The sequence below is a fragment of the Dermacentor andersoni genome, chromosome 1, assembly GCF_023375885.2.
Source record: "Dermacentor andersoni chromosome 1, qqDerAnde1_hic_scaffold, whole genome shotgun sequence".
Taxonomy (NCBI): Eukaryota; Metazoa; Arthropoda; class Arachnida; order Ixodida; family Ixodidae; genus Dermacentor; species Dermacentor andersoni.
Window position 1 is genome coordinate 317,649,883 of NC_092814.1, and position 17,734 is coordinate 317,667,616.

Below are 17,734 nucleotides of genomic sequence, written 5' to 3' on the forward strand. Positions count from 1 at the left end.
ATATAGTGACATCACGTCTCCTTCGGTCTCGACCAACTATGGTGTTTTCTTACGTTTGAAAATATGTACTAGCTATCATGCGCACGTTGTTCGTGACCTTGAAGTCGGCGCATTACAGTGACGTGTGTTTAAAAAAAAAAACTCACCCCACTACTCCAGGGTAGAATCGCATGCTTTCCTTCAAAACCATGTCCAGGTAGCGCATTTCCGAGACGTTCTTTTGCGTAAACGTGCCCTGAAATTTATAGAAGTGCTTGAATTAGGTATATAAGCCCATTTCGCAGTTCTATTTGACGCAGGGATAAATATATGGTTCCAAAATGACGAACACTGTGTTCCGGATAGAGTCAGGATAGAGTGCTTCTCCGCTTCCACTCAAGGGCGTTACGTTTTGGGCGAGTTGGTTGTACATGGTTCTTATTAAACTTTTGCGCGCACAAAGACAGGGCGTCGAACGAAGAAGGGATACACAACACGCGCAAGTGTGTGTCCCTTCTTCGTTCGACGTCCTGTCTTTGTGCGCGCAAAAGTTTAATAAGATCCACTCAAGGCAAGGCTGAGCGCGGCCGTGCGCGTGATATCTCGGTATTCCGCTGTCACTTCCAAGGCTAGCCGACCCGAGATAGCTGATGGCTTCGTGTGCGCTGTGTTCTCGTGCGCCTATACTCCATCTCACAGGCACTCTGTGGCACGGCCGAATGTACGAGGCGTGCACAGATAATATCTCTGCGCAGAGGAATCCAGATCCGGGGGGAACTCACTGATTATTGGCGATATTAGAGACGTGTCTTTTCGTTTGGTGCATGACATAATTCAGCAGATACTTGACAGGTTAGAATCTTTGCGCATGTAGGTCGTATACCGCGAATTGCCATGGCAGTGAGCAGGGGACGCAGCGCGGATGAGCAAATCTCGAGGGCCATTCGGCTTTCATATAGGCTAAGAGGTCAAACATCTTCTGCTGTTCTGCAAAGGACTTGGGAGATGTAGTTCACGTTGAAGCGAGAGGCGGCACGAAGGGGAATTCGCTCGCCGCTGCTGCCGTTATTCATCACGCCAGCCTTCTCACAGCGAGTGTCTGCGGTCATCGAGTGACATGTGTTCGTGTTTGCCTGTGTACGCCTGACAACCTACTTGTGAATTTAGTTAGTAAGCGAATGTTTACAACTGTAGTACCACTGTCAAGCGGGCAAGTTAAGTGCATTTACAGGAGTACACTTCGGGACCTTGAGTGACACTTTAGGCTACGCGGTGCTAAACGGGAAAACAGAGCGCACTCGCACTAAAAAAAAAAAAAAAGGCGACAGTCTAAAATTATGTTTCTTGAAGATGTAGGTTAAAATAAGGAAACCTTCTAAAAAGCGATTACTTTAGTTGTATTATAAATAAAAAGCAATCTTAATCTATACTTACTCAACAAAAAACGAAAATATTTTTATCATAATAGTGTTACAAGTCAAGGCTCGGCAAGACGAATGTCTAGTCAATTCAGAACAAGATGGTGGCGTGCGACGAGGCGGCATTTGATCCGGTTAGAACAGAATATCAGCGAGTTCTGTTCTGATTATTTTGTTAAAAGCTGGTTAACAGCTAGAATGAACTTCTGTATCCTTTTTCTATGCATTACATTTTGCATCGTTGAAACCGCTGGCGGCGAGGCTGCGCTTTCGACCAGCAAAGTGCGTTCCGTGAACGCACTCTGCCCAGAGTGCACTCTTCTGCGAGTACACTCCCCTTGCGACGTTTAGATTTGGGAAAGTGCACTCTTCGGAAGTGCACTTAACTTGCCCGCTTGACAGGGGTATTAAATCTGTTAGGAGCTCGGTTTGACGGAGGTAAGGAATACGCATTTTGACAGCATGAGAACGCAGAGTAGAATGGCTTTATTCAAAAGTAAAAACAGGTTTGTCGAGTGGCAGTGGTGGCGCCCCAGTCTGGCAGCCGCTTCGCTTCCAAGAAAGAGCAGGGTGCAATGACCCCCACGGCGGGGACAACGAGGTGACTGACGGTCGCTACAAATCTGTTAACCTCACTTCGCATATTTGTTTAATAATTTGCTATCGCAATCAATGCGTCGCCTTTATGGAGAAACCGCAAGTTCTTTTTAAGGAAAGCGTCTACATATATAAAAACTACACACGCGACTGAATCAACGTCACAAAAGAAAAAGGGAACGCAAGAAGGGCGTGTAACCTTCATTAAAAAAACAAGAAATGCAAGAACAAAATTATTTCTGCTTGAAATACGATATATAAGCTGCGCAATTTTCATTATTTTTCATTTTTTAATTATGTTCGGGAAGGTATAATGATATATTAATCTTAGAAAAGCGTGAAGCACTGCATCGTGTAGATAGTGCAGGACTGCCTTAGAGAAATTGCGTGGGTGGCTTTCAGTGGTTACGATTTCCTTGTGCATCCGGCTTCGGTATGGCCTACCTTACCCTTTCCAATGTGATTGCAGGAGACCCAGGACTTCAAGCCGTGTGAGACGCCGCAAATGGGCGGAATTACCGCTACTTTCTCTTGCCCACTTCGTTCATGGTTTGAGCCCAATTATACAGGCACGCTACTACACTTAAATAGACACTGAAACGATTTGTCAATTGTGCATAAACGTAAGTATGAGCGGGAACACGCGAACGCGTGGCAAATAGCCTCGAAACCGAGTCAGAGCGATACGCGGATGGCGTTGTCCAAAACAGAGGGGAAAGGGGGCGCTCTTTCGTTAGCTGTTGGAACTCCCCCCGCGCCTGCGTTTGTCTAACACGGGAGCTTACGGCATTTAACTGGCCGCCTACAGCCGATAAGACGGTTATGTGTAGCAGTGACTTACAGCGAGTCATTTCTTTTTCTTTCCTGCTTTTTCTTTATATTTAGAGCGGAGCTCTTAGGCGCCCGTTGCTGCGTTTCATACATTTTCATACATTTTTTCATACATACCCCCATAGGAGGTCATGTACACCTTATGGAGCGCATCGCGTCACGCGTTACAGGCAGACGAACAAATTTTGCAGGGAAGCAGCTCTAGAATGCTTACGCATTAAAACAGTGCTACTATTGCCCACGTTTAGGTGCACGAAATTACCAGTGACCGCAATATCAAACAGCGTTATCAATGGGCGCTGGCGATGCGAAGTTCCGCACTTTGTATAAAGAGACGCAAGATGGGAGTGCCAACGATTATTAGAACAGCGTCGCCCTTTCCACTTTGTTTCCGGCGGCAGCCGCCTCGAATCGCCTATAGCAGGGTTCGAGGCTACCTGACACGCGCTCCTGCGTTCTCGCTCATATTGCTCACGATAGTAGGATGACGTTATGATAGGCTCTTCTGATCACTGAATTAATTATAAGGTTTTAAAAATCTAAATCGCTGCCAATCGCAGCGGCGCAGATCCCCTAAGTTTTCAGCCGCCGCTTTGCCTGCTACTAAGTGAGTGCGTGTGACGTCAGTCGGGCAAGCTATTTGATTGGCTACCCACATTGCGTCATCGGGAATGCTTGAAACATGCCGCTGCATTAAGCTTATATTTAATAGCATACATATGCATAGTAATTTGTGTGCCCTCAAACATAAGTGCGCAAATGCAAATAAATCTATATTTCAAAGCAATGCTGCACTGACAAGGTGGATCGACTGCGACCGCTCTGGCAGTGGGGCAGCTGATGGTACACGGAGGCGTTCTCACATGAAAATAGGAGCAGCGACGTCGTCTTTGGCAGCAGGAACATGAATGGTACCAGCGCTGTATTACACTCATCTTGCACTGCACATGTTTGTAGGGAGTAAACTGCAGCGTGTACATGCTGCAGAAGACGCGAGCATGCTTGCTAATGTCAACACCAGCCTCCTTGGTCACCGCAGCATTCACCAGCAGTTTTGAAGAGGAAGCTGCTTTCAGCAGTAACCGCAGGTTCCCCATTTGTCAGAGAGCCAAGGTTTGCATATAATTTGTCCAGAATGATATCAGCACGATATCCTAACACGTTGAGACAAAAAAGAACAAAAACAAGAGTGTTTGGAAGGAAATTGAACGTGCTTTACAACGTGTCATAACGTCCGTCGGATAGCTGCTGAACTGCATTATTCTTCATCGTGCAACTAGAAGATACTTCTTAGCTCGTTTAGGTGTTTGTTTCCCACAGGAGTCATGCACGCCTGAAATAAATACCATGAAAGTAACAAAAAGTTAGTCTTTGATGAAGGAGTCAAGACTACCTCACACGTCTACCGCTCTACCTCACACGTTCCAACGTCGCTAACTCACACCCAAAAAGCATGGGTTCGATTTCCAGACGGATGTACTTTTTGAGGCGAAAGCGTCAAATGGCCCGGTGAGCGAAAAAGTCGGTGGCGTCTGCAGCAGCGAAACTTACCACTAGCTGCGACGCCACGTCACGAGCGAGCCTCGCGCATTTGTGACGCTGGCTCGCGCTTACTGGCTGGAGCCTCGACGTATCAGAGCAGGCTCAAGGAAACATCTGCTGCCGCTGTATTGCGTGAGGGGAGAGGGCATCGCCGGGACGCACCGCGACCCTCGCTCTTGATCTCGGAAGCCCGTATTATCCGCGCGTTGCTTGGCCGCGCAAGCTGTCATCTGCGTTTTAACCGCTCAGCGGCATTCAGTTGTACATTAATGCTTTCGCAGTCACAGCTCAGAAGAAGTGCTTAGGTGCCCTCGGATTTTTACAGCGAAGCTGTTTACCTGACGAACCTGTGTGAATGAGCCATATGCGTGGTCTCGAATGAGCCATATGCGTGGGCTGGCTAACCTCCGTAAAGTGAGCAAAAAAGATGGCGGCGCGAACGCTGAATAGGCGAGAACGAACGATGGTGCGGCGGAGAAGAAAGAAAGGACACGTGATGTCACGCGCGCCGCACCCGCGCAGTGGGCGAGTGCACCCGCACTGGCCGCTGTTGCTGCCGGCTGCGTCTGCTGTCGTCTGCATTCAATACAACGACACGGTAGCCACCGTGGTGGGTAAGAACCGGATTGTGCATTGCAAAGGTAGACCATTGCAACAGTTGCAACTTCAACAAAAATGGGAAAACTGAGAAGACGAGCCGAGTACGAGGAGAGGCGTCGACAGCAGAGACACGACTATAGCCAACGACAACGTGCCCGTGTGAAAGCGGAGAATGCGGTTAGTGCTTTGCCCTCCAGGAACGTCAGCGAGAGCAGATGCTAGAGTCTAATCATCGGCGTCGACTGCAAGTTAACGATGAAGGTCGCGCACTGGAGGCCGCTCGTAAGCGTCAAGCTAGGTCGTTCGAGTCTGCGTCGAAGCGGCAGAAGCGCGAGTTGCCACCTCCCTCGAGTTTCACCGGGGCGAATTGCAAATTCATGGGAATGTTGTTAGGCACGCAGTTCGGCCATAGTTGTTTGGATTACGATCGACAGCTTCGCTGGCTAATCCGTCACCACATGAATGGTTCGGCCCGAAATATCTTTAAATGTAGAAAAGCGAAAAAGTTCTAAATAGCCCATTTCACCACATCATATGGAGCCAACAATCACTGACACCAAGAACAACATAGTGGAAATTACTTGTGCTTAATAAATGAAATAAACAAACGATAAATTAATGGAAATGAAAGTGGATGAAAAAAGCAACTTGCCGCAGGTGGGGAACGATCGCACAACCTTCGTTGTTCTTGGTGACAGTGTATGTTGGCTTCTTATGATACGACTAATAAAAAGTCGGGCCCCTCGGTTAACCCCCTTTCTTCTTGTCCATTTAACCACAGTCACATGTTAATGGCGGGGCGTTATCTTTGCGCTGACGTCTACGAAGGAATGTTACGAGCGTAATTTCGAGATAATCGTAAACGTACGTATTAGATATTTTCATGTTATCAGGTAATTATCAAACTGAAATAATACCAGAAACAGCAATTTTGTAGTTTGCGCATTGCAAATACCCTCGCCGCAATGCGGCGAACGTCCGCGATAGCATCCGTCTTTTTTTCGGTTTCATCATCATCATCATCAGCCTAGTTACGCCCACTGCAGGGCAAAGGCCTCTCCCATACTTCTCCAACTGCCCCGGTCATGTACTAATTGTGGCCATGTTGTCCCTGCAAACGCCTTAATGTCATCTGCCCACCTAACTTTCTGCCGCCCCCTGCTACGCTTCCCTTCTCTTGGAATCCAGTCCGTAGCTCTTAGTGACCATCGGTTATCTTCCCTCCTCATTACATGTCCGGCCCATGCCCATTTCTTTTTCTTGATTTCAACTAAGATGTCGTTTACCCGCGTTTGTTGCCTCACCCAATCTGCTCTTTTCTTATCCCTTAACGTTACACCCATCATTCTTCTTTCCATAGCTCGTTGCGTCGTTCTCAATTTCAGCAGAACCCTTTTCGTAAGCCTCCACGTTTCTGCCCCATATGTGAGTACTGGTAACACACAGCTGTTGTACACTTTCCTTTTGAGGGATAGTGGCAACCTACTGTTCATGATTTGAGAATGCCTGCCAAACGCACCCCAACCCATTCTTATTCTTCTGGTTATTTCAGTCTCATGATCCGGATCCGTGGTCACTACCTGCCCTAAGTAGATGTATTCCCTTACCACTTCCAGTGTTTCGCTACCTATCGTAAACTGCTGTTCTCTTCCGAGACTGTTAAACAGTACTTTAGTTTTCTGCAGATTAATTTTCAGACCCACTCTTCTGCTTTGCCTCTCCAGGTCAGTGAGCATGCATTGCAATTGGTCTCCTGAGTTACTAAGCAAGGCAATATCATCAGCGAATCGCAAGTTGCTAAGGTATTCTCCATCAACTTTTATCCCCAATTCTTCCCACTCCAGGCCTCTGAATACCTCCTGTAAACATGCTGTGAATAGCATTGGAGATATCGTATCTCCCTGTCTGACGCCTTTCTTTATAGGGATTTTGTTGCTTTCTTTGTGGAGGACTACGGTGGCTGTGGAGCCGCTATAGATATCTTCCAGTATTTTTACATATGGCTCATCTACACCCTGATTCCGTAATGCCTCCATGACTGCTGAGGTTTCGACTGAATCAAACGCTTTCTCGTAATCAATGAAAGCTATATATAAGGGTTGGTTATATTCTGCACATTTCTCTATCACTTGATTGATAGTGTGAATATGGTCTATTGTTGAGTAGCCTTTACGGAATCCTGCCTGGTCCTTTGGTTGACAGAAGTCTAAGGTGTTCCTGATTCTATTTGCGATTACCTTAGTAAATACTTTGTAGGCAACGGACAGTAAGCTGATCGGTCTATAATTTTTCAAGTCTTTGGCGTCCCCTTTCTTATGGATTAGGATTATGTTAGCGTTCTTCCAAGATTCCGGTACGCTCGAGGTTATGAGGCATTGCGTATACAGGGTGGCCAGTTTCTCTAGAACAATCTGACCACCATCCTTCAACAAATCTGCTGTTACCTGATCCTCCCCAGCTGCCTTCCCCTTTTGCATAGCTCCTAAGGCTTTCTTTACTTCTTCTGGCGTTACCTGTGGGATTTCGAATTCCTCTAGGCTATTCTCTCTTCCACTATCGTCGTGGGTGCCACTGGTACTGTATAAATCTCTATAGAACTCCTCAGCCACTTGAACTATCTCGTCCATATTAGTAACGATATTGCCGGCTTTGTCTCTTAACGCACACATCTGATTCTTGCCTATTCCTAGTTTCTTCTTCACTGTTTTTAGGCTTCCTCCTTTCCTGAGAGCCTGTTCAATTCTATCCATATTATAGTTCCTGATGTCCGCTGTCTTACGCTTGTTGATTACCTTAGAAAGTTCTGCCAGTTCTATTCTAGCTGTAGGATTAGAGGCTTTCATACATTGGCGTTTCTTGATCAGATCTTTCGTCTCCTGCGATAGCTTACTGGTTTCCTGTCTAACGGCGTTACCACAGACTTCTATTGCGCACTCCTTGATGATGCCCATGAGATTCTCGTTCATTGCTTCAACACTAAGGTCCTCTTCCTGAGTTAAAGCCGAATACCTGTTCTGTAGTTTGATCCGGAATTCCTCTAGTTTCCCTCTTACCGCTAACTCATTGATTGGCTTCTTGTGTACCAGTTTCTTTCGTTCCCTCCTCAAGTCTAGGCTAATTCGAGTTCTTACCATCCTGTGGTCACTGCAGCGTACCTTGCCGAGCACGTCTACATCTTGAATTATGCCAGGGTTCGCGCAGAGTATGAAGTCGATTTCATTTCTAGTCTCACCATTCGGGCTCCTCCACGTCCACTTTCGGCTAACCCGCTTGCGGAAAAAGGTATTCATTATACGCATATTATTCTGTTCTGCAAACTCTACTAATAATTCTCCTCTGCTATTCCTAGAGCCTATGCCATATTCCCCCACTGACTTGTCTCCAGCCTGCTTCTTGCCTACCCTGGCATTGAAGTCGCCCATCAGTATAGTGTATTTTGTTTTGACTTTACCCATCGCCGATTCTACGTCTTCATAAAAGCTTTCGACTTCCTGGTCATCATGACTAGATGTAGGAGCGTAGACCTGTACAACCTTCATTTTGCACCTCTTATTAAGTTTCACAACAAGACATGCCACCCTCTCGTTAATGCTATAGAATTCCTGTATGTTACCAGCTATTTCCTTATTAATCAGGAATCCGACTCCTAGTTCTCGTCTCTCCGCTAAGCCCCGGTAACACAGTACATGCCCGCTTTTTAGCACTGTATATGCTTCTTTTGTCCTCCTAACCTCACTGAGTCCTATTATATCCCATTTACTACCCTCTAATTCCTCCAATAACACTGCTAGACTCGCCTCACTAGATAGCGTTCTAACGTTAAACGTTGCCAGGTTCAGATTCCAATGGCGGCCTGTCCGGAGCCAGGTATTCTTAGCACCCTCTGCAGCGTCACAGATCTGACCGCCGCCGTGGTCAGTTGCTTCGCGGCTGCTGGGGACTGAGGGCCGGGGTTCGATTGTTGTATTCATATAGGAGGTTGTGGCCAAGTACTGCACCAGGGTGGCCAATCCTGCTCTGGTGAGAGAGTGCGTTACCGGTTCTGGTCACCGGGATCAGGCCGCACTCCAGGCCTGTTTGTGCAATTTTCTCAACACACGGTTTTTTTTTTTTTGTATTTTCCGGTGGAGAATAGCGCGGCACCGGGATTTGAATCACGGTCCTCTTGCACTGGAGACGGATACTCTACCGGTTTATGTATCGTTAAAAAAAGAAGCTAGCGAAGATTCTGCGTAGGACCGCCGCTTTTTCATCCCCCCCCCCCCCCCATCCCTTCCAAGAAAAAAAAAAAAAATCATTTTCCCACCAAGTGGGCAATGGTGACGACTGGGCCAGTCGATTTCCCGTACGCACCGGCCTATACCAAAAATAATCCCGCTGTTTGGTCTCGAAGACGAACATGAGAGTCACGTCCTTCGTCGTCCTCGTCCGATTTCGCGCTGTATACTGTTTGAGTCAAAAGATTAGCCTAATTCATTACGCTGCTAATTCACAAAGAGTGACTCACAGTCGCACCCGCTGCAATGGCGCAAAAGGCGGAAGACTGAATTGCATTTCGAGCAGTAACTGTGCTCTCGGAACCGCACATTCAGTAAACGCACCGCCTAGCACATGTGGGTCAGAAATAACCGCGCAATTTTGTAGCCTGCTCTATGCCTACATGATACAGCTTAATGGAAATATTGTAAGACGTTGCCTTACTAGACGATTTAATTCAGAGAAATTGCCACAGACAAGCGCCAAGGCATCGATGAAGAAAACATCCATCGACATGAGATCATGATGGTGATATAAGCTCACAACTTTCCCACACGGAACTCGTCAGCGTAGGTGGTGGTGGTGCAGAACATTAATTTATTTTTCTTTTGCGTAGCCGCACGTTAAAAAAGATACACGCCTAAACAGTTTACACCCTTAAGGGTGTTCGCTTGTATAGGTAAGGGTAACAGCCCTAACGTTGGGGCTTCCAAATTATTTATAGCGAAGGATAACGAGCTCTAACTAGACGTGCGATAAGAAAAGGCGTGGTTGAAAACAGTGTGATAATTCTGACAGCCTTGGACGCACAGAAATATCTGGCAAGAGAATTTGACAGAAATAGCTTGGGGAATTTATTTAATGCATCTTTTGCATCACCTGTGACAGCTATCATGATTTTTACTTCCCAGAAAAAGCCGGCAAACAAGGTACCTTCACTGATCTCCACCAATGATTCAATCTTTCCCCTGAAACGTGAGCGTGTTAAAGACGGGGCAACCAAACACCACTTATGCACCCATAAATGCGTAAAAATGTTTGGAATGGCGAATGAGTGACTTCCCGCGAGGAACAGATCCTTTCAAGGCGAAAGCCTTAAGTGGCTTCTTGCGCGATGGCCTTGAAAAAAACGCGGCGTCTAGTCGAGGGGTTGAAAAAAATCACTTGACCTTCTCCGAGCGAGCGGCAGGTGGAGAGGGGAACAAGCCGCGCGCGCAGCCAGATGAACAGGTGGTGCGTCGCTAACCTCACGCGGTGGCAGCAGTGGTTGTGGCGACAGAGTCGACTACGAAGCGAGAGAGACGGGGATGGGGGACGCTTGCCCGGAGACTAGCGGATTGCGCGGTAGGGCTTGGAAGTACGTTACGGCTGAGAATGCTCGCCAAGCGAGAAGCGAGGTGCGACGCGCGAAGCGGCGGGAGCAAGGCGGTCGACCGCCAGTGCTGCTTTCCCCGGCTGAGAGGGGAAAGTAATTGTGCAACCTAATTGTGTTCGGCATGTGTTACACATTTGTAACTCTTACTGGCGACAAGCATGCTGCACCTTTAGGTAGTGCATGAAGTGCTCGCATGTGTCATTGACGAGGTCCACCGAAAGTGCCACGCGTGTGCTTCACCATGCGGCTCGTTACGTCTTGCAAGAAGTCTTGCAAGAATGTCCACATAATCGCTGTCGCAATGAAACGCAGACACAATAGGTCAGGGAAAAGTGCGAGATACGCGCTCTGCTACGGCTAACACCTTTGTTAGTTGTTATAGAGCTTGTGTCACCCTTTCTCCAAGTATCTTTCAACCAGTCTTTATGTTTCCTTTTGGCTTGATAGCACACAATGCAAAACATGTTTTTAGTTTTACGGGCCAACTCGTATATCATTATGAGGTACGCCGTCGTGGGACCGCCCGGATGATTTTTGACCACTTGGGGTTATTTAAGGTGCACCCAATGCACGGGACACTAGCGTTTTTGCATTTCACTCTCGTTGAAATGCGTCCGCCGCGGCCGGGATACGATCTCGTCCCCTCGAGCTCAGCAGCCCAGCGCCAGAGCAGCAACGCCACCACGGCGGGTAGCAGAGAAGGTACTCAGATCTATCTATGGCCAATTTGATAGTACGGTCATATGAGCCCCTGAAGTGTTCTGTACTTTTATATCTGCTCTTTCATACTACGCATCCTCCTGATTGACTAATGAAAAATCGCGATATCCACTTTACTTAAAAATGCCTGTTCTGTCTTGTTTCAGTGCACCGAAATAAATCGTTGTTAGTTTATCCTCGTTCAGGACGACACCAATTAATTAGCGAAAGCTAGGCTCCGCACGTGAACCTTCTCTGACACTGATCAAGAGAAGCTAGCGCTTCAACGAAGGGTCGAAGCGCTAAGAGGACTTTTTGCTGAGCAAGTTGGTATTGATTCATTATACCTATTTTTAAGGCGCCATGAAAACAACACACAGCACACATGAGGTATAATGAATCAATGCCAGCTTGGCGCTCTGTCCGTTGTCCTCTCATTTATGTCATGTGACGTTTTTTTGGCCCCTTCGAAGCGCCAGCTTCTCGGCTGACATAGTACAAATATTGGAGACACATCTGCGTTGACGTAAGGGAGGGTAAAGAATACAGCAGAGTCGGAGAAGCCCTCGCTTCCTGCTGCGGTGCTTCACAACGGCTGAGTCAGTAAGGACACCCGCAACGATCGGGTTAAGAAGCCTCACTGCCTACGATTTGTGTTTTCTGAAAGTTGAGCAGATTTGCGCGAGTTTTCATTTCTAGGTTATGACCCCTACGCGCACGCAACCACGCGATTTCAAACAGTGGCATGAGCAATAAAGCTTTCACTCACATCTCTCTTGAGGATACGCAGTACCTCCGCACGGAGTTTGTCCTGGACCTCTGGGTGGCGTGCAACGATGTGCAGAGTCATGCCCATTGTGTTGGGGGTAGCTTCCATACTGCGCGCATCAGAGAATGACGTCAGCGCTCAAATATTTGCACGCATTGTGTCGTTGCCACTACCGTATTCACAGCGTTGCATGCACGAAGGAAAGACGAACTTTTCTGTCCATATATAGCAGTCTCGGTGGAAGTAAAAGAAGAAACAAACAGGGACTCTCCCCTAGTGGGAGGAGCACTACGCAATATGCATTGCTAGCCATGAACTATTAATCTGGAGAAAGGAAATGACAAATTACAGCAACACGGCAAACGTCAAGCGAAGATAAAGTTTGTTAGCAAACACCGCTGCACTTGGTTCTTGCATACTTTGGCCAAGACGTGACACTGGTGAAAGATTCAGCGATCAAACCAGCGAGATCGCATTTTCAGCCCCAGCATTATAACCGTGGCGTCACGACCACTAGGGTAGCGCAAGTGAACGGAACGGCCGTCGTAGCCGTATACAGGAATGTCCCTCATGATGATGGTAGGCGTTCAACTGTTCACCCCTATGACCAATACTGCACTCACATGTCTCTGAGCAAAGCTGCGGTTTCGAAACTAAATTTAGAGTGAAATAACATTAATCTTCACGGCGAACAATATGATCAGGTCAGTGATACCTCAATAGGAACAAACATAGGGTCTAATTTTGTACTTTTCTCTATGACTGTTCTTGAAACTGAGTATTTGGGTAGCCAGTCTCTGAAACCGTTATACTGTAAGAGCTTTATCGACGATATTTTCAAAATTTGGCAGCATAGACAGACAGGACTTGCAACTTTTGTAACATATTTTAAGAACTTACATTCATATAACTGTTCTAAAAACAGTAAACTTTATGGACGCGATTCTGTCAGTTTCGCCGGCAAAACTAACGACTGCTGCAAACCTGAAGCCTACTGATAGGCACAATTATTTAGATAGCGTTCAGATTATAGAGAGAGCTATAGCTGAGCGATCGCTCGCTCGGTCGAGCGGAGAGCGGAGCGCTTTGCTGCGCGACCTGTCGAACAAGGTTCGACTTACTGTGAACAGATCAGTACGCTCGCTTCAGCTTCTCGATCGCGGTATTCCACTTGAAATCATCGATAAGCGGCCTCGCTGCTGAGACCTTTCGCAGGACACAGAGGTACCCTTCAGTGATGAAACACTTCCGAGGCTTTTTTGCTTGCAGACGAGCCAGCGCTGTGTTCGAAGACGGCGCCGACGACATGCCGCTGTTCGTGTGGGTGGTCGCCATGTTTGTTTTGCGAAAACGCTGATCCGCTGCGCGCGCTCTCCTGGAGAGACGAGACCAGCAAGTCGGCGGCTCACTCCCTGAAAACGCTGGCCGCATCAGCCTACCGCACATGCACAGTGGCGTTTCCACTGGCCTGCCGGGCCATTACCCCCTGAACATCTTTCAGGCCTGTGCCCAAAATTTTGACGTCATATGCGGCGGGCTGACACTTCCAGAAGCCGCAGCGTCAGCGACATGAATTTAGCCTCGTTCTTCCACGCTCCTCGAAGCGCGCGGACCGGTTGGTTGGAGCGGTGTGGTCGCGCTTATCCTTTCCCTTTGTTGTTTTGCAGCAATTTTGTTCCCGTGCACGCTGTGCAGTGGGTGCTAAAATGGCAAATAATTGTGTGCCGGGGTGCACCGGCAACTACGATACGGGGAAGAGGACAGAAGTGTTTTCTTTCCCTAAAGATGACGACACATTCAAGAAGTGGCTACGCGCCATTCCTAGGAAGCACTTCGCGCCCACTTCGTACACTAAGGTAAGAATTCTTGACGGTCCTGTTGCGTGCTCCTAGTTGCTCGTACTTGTTAAGTACTTTTACTGTGATACTTCCGAAGCCCAGATAGACTTATTGTGCCCACACGGACTGTAAACACGCTTACACAAAGGGGAGAGCATTACGTTATTTTAATGTGGCTTCTGAGGCGTTTACGAGACGTTTGTACGTTGCTGCAGGTTTGCGCGGATCATTTCGACGCTTCATGCATCGAGAGCACGACTTCATATACGGATCCAAGAACAGGAAATGTTCTTACAGTTGCACTGCCAGTACCGCGGTCGCCCCGTGGATCTGTGCCTAGAGTTTTTTCCAGCTGTCCTTCGTAGCTTTTAGCACTAGACAACAGCACGAAAGAAGCACCTGATAATAAGAGGAGCCGACTAGAAGCTTCCCAACTGGCCCGTGCTGTCGAAAAGTCACTGGCTTCGCATGAAGCGGAGCAGGAGAGAGACCATTTTTCGTCCCTCGAAGAACTCAAGGCGCGCTTGCAAGTGACATCAGTGTCGGTGAAGTGGACTGTGATCCATAAAGAAAAGTGCACGATGTCTTTGAACATCACCGCCGATCGTTAACCTTGGTTGAAGGCGTCATTGACGGTGTTCGAAAACCTTCAAATGTCTGCCTGCTATCAAGGCTCCGCGATCAATAACCTTGGTAATGCTGTTGTACCGGACTCAGTTCGCAAAGTAAGCTCCTTGTTGAAAATTTTGGACAACCTGTGCATGCTGTCTGAGGAGCGCTGTAGTTCTCGCCACCTGTCGCTTACAATACATTCTCTTCTAGACATATTGGAAGGAAGCACTAATCAAGACAGGAAAGGCGCTGTAAAGTTTATGAAGGAACATCTACTACTGCTTTCTGCCGAGCGTATTCAGTACAGCACACAGGTAATGGTGTTTCTATGCATTTTCCACACAATATCGCTGCACGCCTATAAGTTTTTGAGAGGGACAAGTACACTAACCTTGGCCCATCCGAGCACTATCAGGAAAGTGTGCTCATCTGTTCAAATGTGCCCAGAAAGTGATTCTTGCGATGCAACTTTCCTTCAGTATGCTTCCCAGAGATTTAAACATCTGAAGCCACATGAACACACCTTGACGTTGATGCTTGACGAAATTCATATCGAGGCTTGTTTTGATACAAGGGTGGGAACATATGTGGTGCTGCAGGGAATTCCAACGAGGCAGCCACATCAGTGCACGTACTTATAGTTCAAAGTTGTGGGGATTTGTGGAATTCGACGCGCCATTGCGCGGGCGCCTTTCGCCTATGTTCTGCAATTCACGCTGTATCCTTTTTTCCGAGCCAGTTGTCAGCGGTGGCGCTCCACTCGCGATCTTGCAGGCTGCAGAACGACCAACCATGACCAGTGGCGAGAAACAAGGGCATCGGAACGACCCGAGCGGAGCTGGTCGAGGCGCCTTGGCGACAACGCTGTGACCCGAGCTCCTGTCCCGGCGAGTGGGACCTGGGCACGTGAAGTTACTTGGAGTCCGGAAACTGGACGTGAATTTGGACGAGCCTGACGAACGTGCGCGCCTGGCATCCGAGCCACGTGGAGGCAGCTCGTCTTCCCGGCGCCTTGTCTGATGGCGGGGATGCTGTTGTGCCCGTACAACCAGCCCGGATTCCGGATCTACAGGATGCATAATTTATCCTGCGAACGCCCTTTGGACAAACCCGGGGCTGCGCCGGAAGGTACAGCGCCCTAACGCTCCCTTGACAAGTCAAGATGCTGCGCCGCCAGGCAGCGGCGTTCTGTGGAGGAGCATCGGCGAGCGACATGTCCAAACGTGCCACGAAGTGCTAAACAGTCCGGCGCCGTATTTCCTTCCCCTGGAAGTTACCGCGCGCGGCAAACTTGAAGCGGGTGGCCAGCGCGGTCGCTGGTTGGACCTCTCGGACGACCGTCGAGTGCTGGCTTTGTATTGGGCCGTTTGAGTGACAATCGTTTCTCGGGGCTTTTAAGCCCCAACGCTGCCCCCTGGAGTACCGGATCGACCGAACCACCGGGAACCGAGTGCTGCTCTCGAGTGGAGCGAGATGTGTTACGCGTTGGAGTCTCGCCGGACGTCGCCGTGCGGGAACAGTCGCGTTTGCTGTTAGCTCTCGGCCCCGGTGCCGATCCGATCTTGTCATGTATAATGACCTGTATATAGTGCATAAAGCCCCTTTTGTTATTCTCACCGACGCCTGACTCGGAGTCTTCGCTACCGACTAAAGAGCTGGCAACGCTCTGTCACGAAACGGGTGACGAGCGCTACGGGACCACCTCAAAGTCGCAACAAGCCTCTCCTGGTTGTTTACTCTTCAAGGTTGTCAGCGTCTCTTCTAGGTCCAACGCATTTCTCTCTCTCTTACACACTCACACACACGCACAAGGCATTGAACTCGATCATCTCTAACTCTTGTTTTTCTTATCATGGCTGATTGGGTTTTCATAAGTACACTTAAAGATATGCTGTGCTATAAGAATGCTTACATTGCGAGGAGCATTGTAAGCCTTAAGAATTGTTTCTGCACAGAACGCTACGCTACGGATAACTTCTTGTGCATATAGAGAAAGTACGCGTCCGAGCTAATGTTTTCTAACAATAGCAATAAAGTTGAGAATGAACATAAGTAGATTGCATGCAGTTAAGAAGTTCTTAGCATCCTTAAATTCAAATATGTGTTGACTGTTTAATACGTACCCAGCAATGAGGTAAAATGCAGAGTTCGCCACGACTTCGTCCTTGGTTAGCGCTAGCTTTGTTTGTCCGTCAAAACCTGTTTTGTTGCGGATAAAAAAGAAAAAAGAAAAACGGTACTGCACACATTAACGCTTTGTTGGTAGTTAGAGCCTATAATTTTGTTGTATAAAACGCAAGAGGAGCACAGCAGCATATGTGAGCTGAGGCACCAAGCGTGAGAAGTTTGTTGCGTCTAACAGAGCAGAAAATGTTCAGTACAGAATGAGGCTATAAGGCCTTATTATTCAGAACTTTTTGGTATTTCTGCATTGTCGGTATTTTTTTGTTGTTATACTCGATTTGTAATTGCTCAAGCATAGTACGCCAACCTTACAGACATATATTTTATCCTAGATTTTGTGAGGCACCTGTAAGTCGTCATTGAAAGCATCGTATGCAATTGATGGGACCACAGGGTACTTTTCTCTCGTTAAGCTGGATTGGCTCGACGAGCAGATCGCTGTTTCAGCACGCAGACAAGCGTCACGTGGCTGGGCAGCAACGAATCGCGCCGCCAGCAGCTTGTCCACGGCGCCCTCGTATGCGGCGTGATGGGGCGGCGGATGAGCAACGCCAAGTTCGTCCGCCGAGGTCGGTCCGTTGTGTGCATCCACTTAACTAATATGCGGGGACTAGAAAGGACGACCCGATGAGTTAGTACGAGGCGCAGTGAGCTTTGCGGTTATTTATGCGGTATGATAAACGGTGTTTCCGTACAAGCCGACAGTAGAGGCTTAAACGAGACGTCGCTGGTTGATATAAAATGGAGGGGTCTGGCTTTCCGATGACGAGCTGGCATTTAGCGCGAATCACGCGTAATCGCCACGTGGATTATGACCTGCATGCTGGTGACAGTCGGTTCCATTTCTTGCGTTAAGCTTCACCTGGCGTCGTTCGACTCGGCCTGCTCGTTCTCACGGCCGGTGTTGACGCAGACGCTTTCTGAATATAGAGCGCAAAGCAGGACAGACATGCCCAGTTTGCTGTCGTCACAAGAGTGAACTTGTTCATTTGTCCCTTTGTGAAAGTGTTTTGCAGCAGCAGGCTGCTCGCCT

General features: G+C 48.1%; 1 protein-coding gene across 2 annotated transcripts in view; it reads right to left on the minus strand.

Moving 5' to 3' along the window:
- The window catches only part of LOC126548137 (cytochrome P450 3A24-like), a 104,883-nt gene that overhangs the window by 8,279 nt on the left and 78,870 nt on the right, over nucleotides 1-17,734 (minus strand). For both annotated transcript variants that reach the window (XM_050196253.3, XM_055063431.1), the window contains 3 exons: nucleotides 16,641-16,716; nucleotides 12,068-12,176; nucleotides 147-235 (listed from right to left, as the gene is read on the minus strand). In XM_050196253.3, the coding sequence (XP_050052210.1) occupies nucleotides 147-235; nucleotides 12,068-12,176; nucleotides 16,641-16,716 (274 nt within the window). The remainder of the gene's footprint in view (nucleotides 1-146; nucleotides 236-12,067; nucleotides 12,177-16,640; nucleotides 16,717-17,734) is intronic.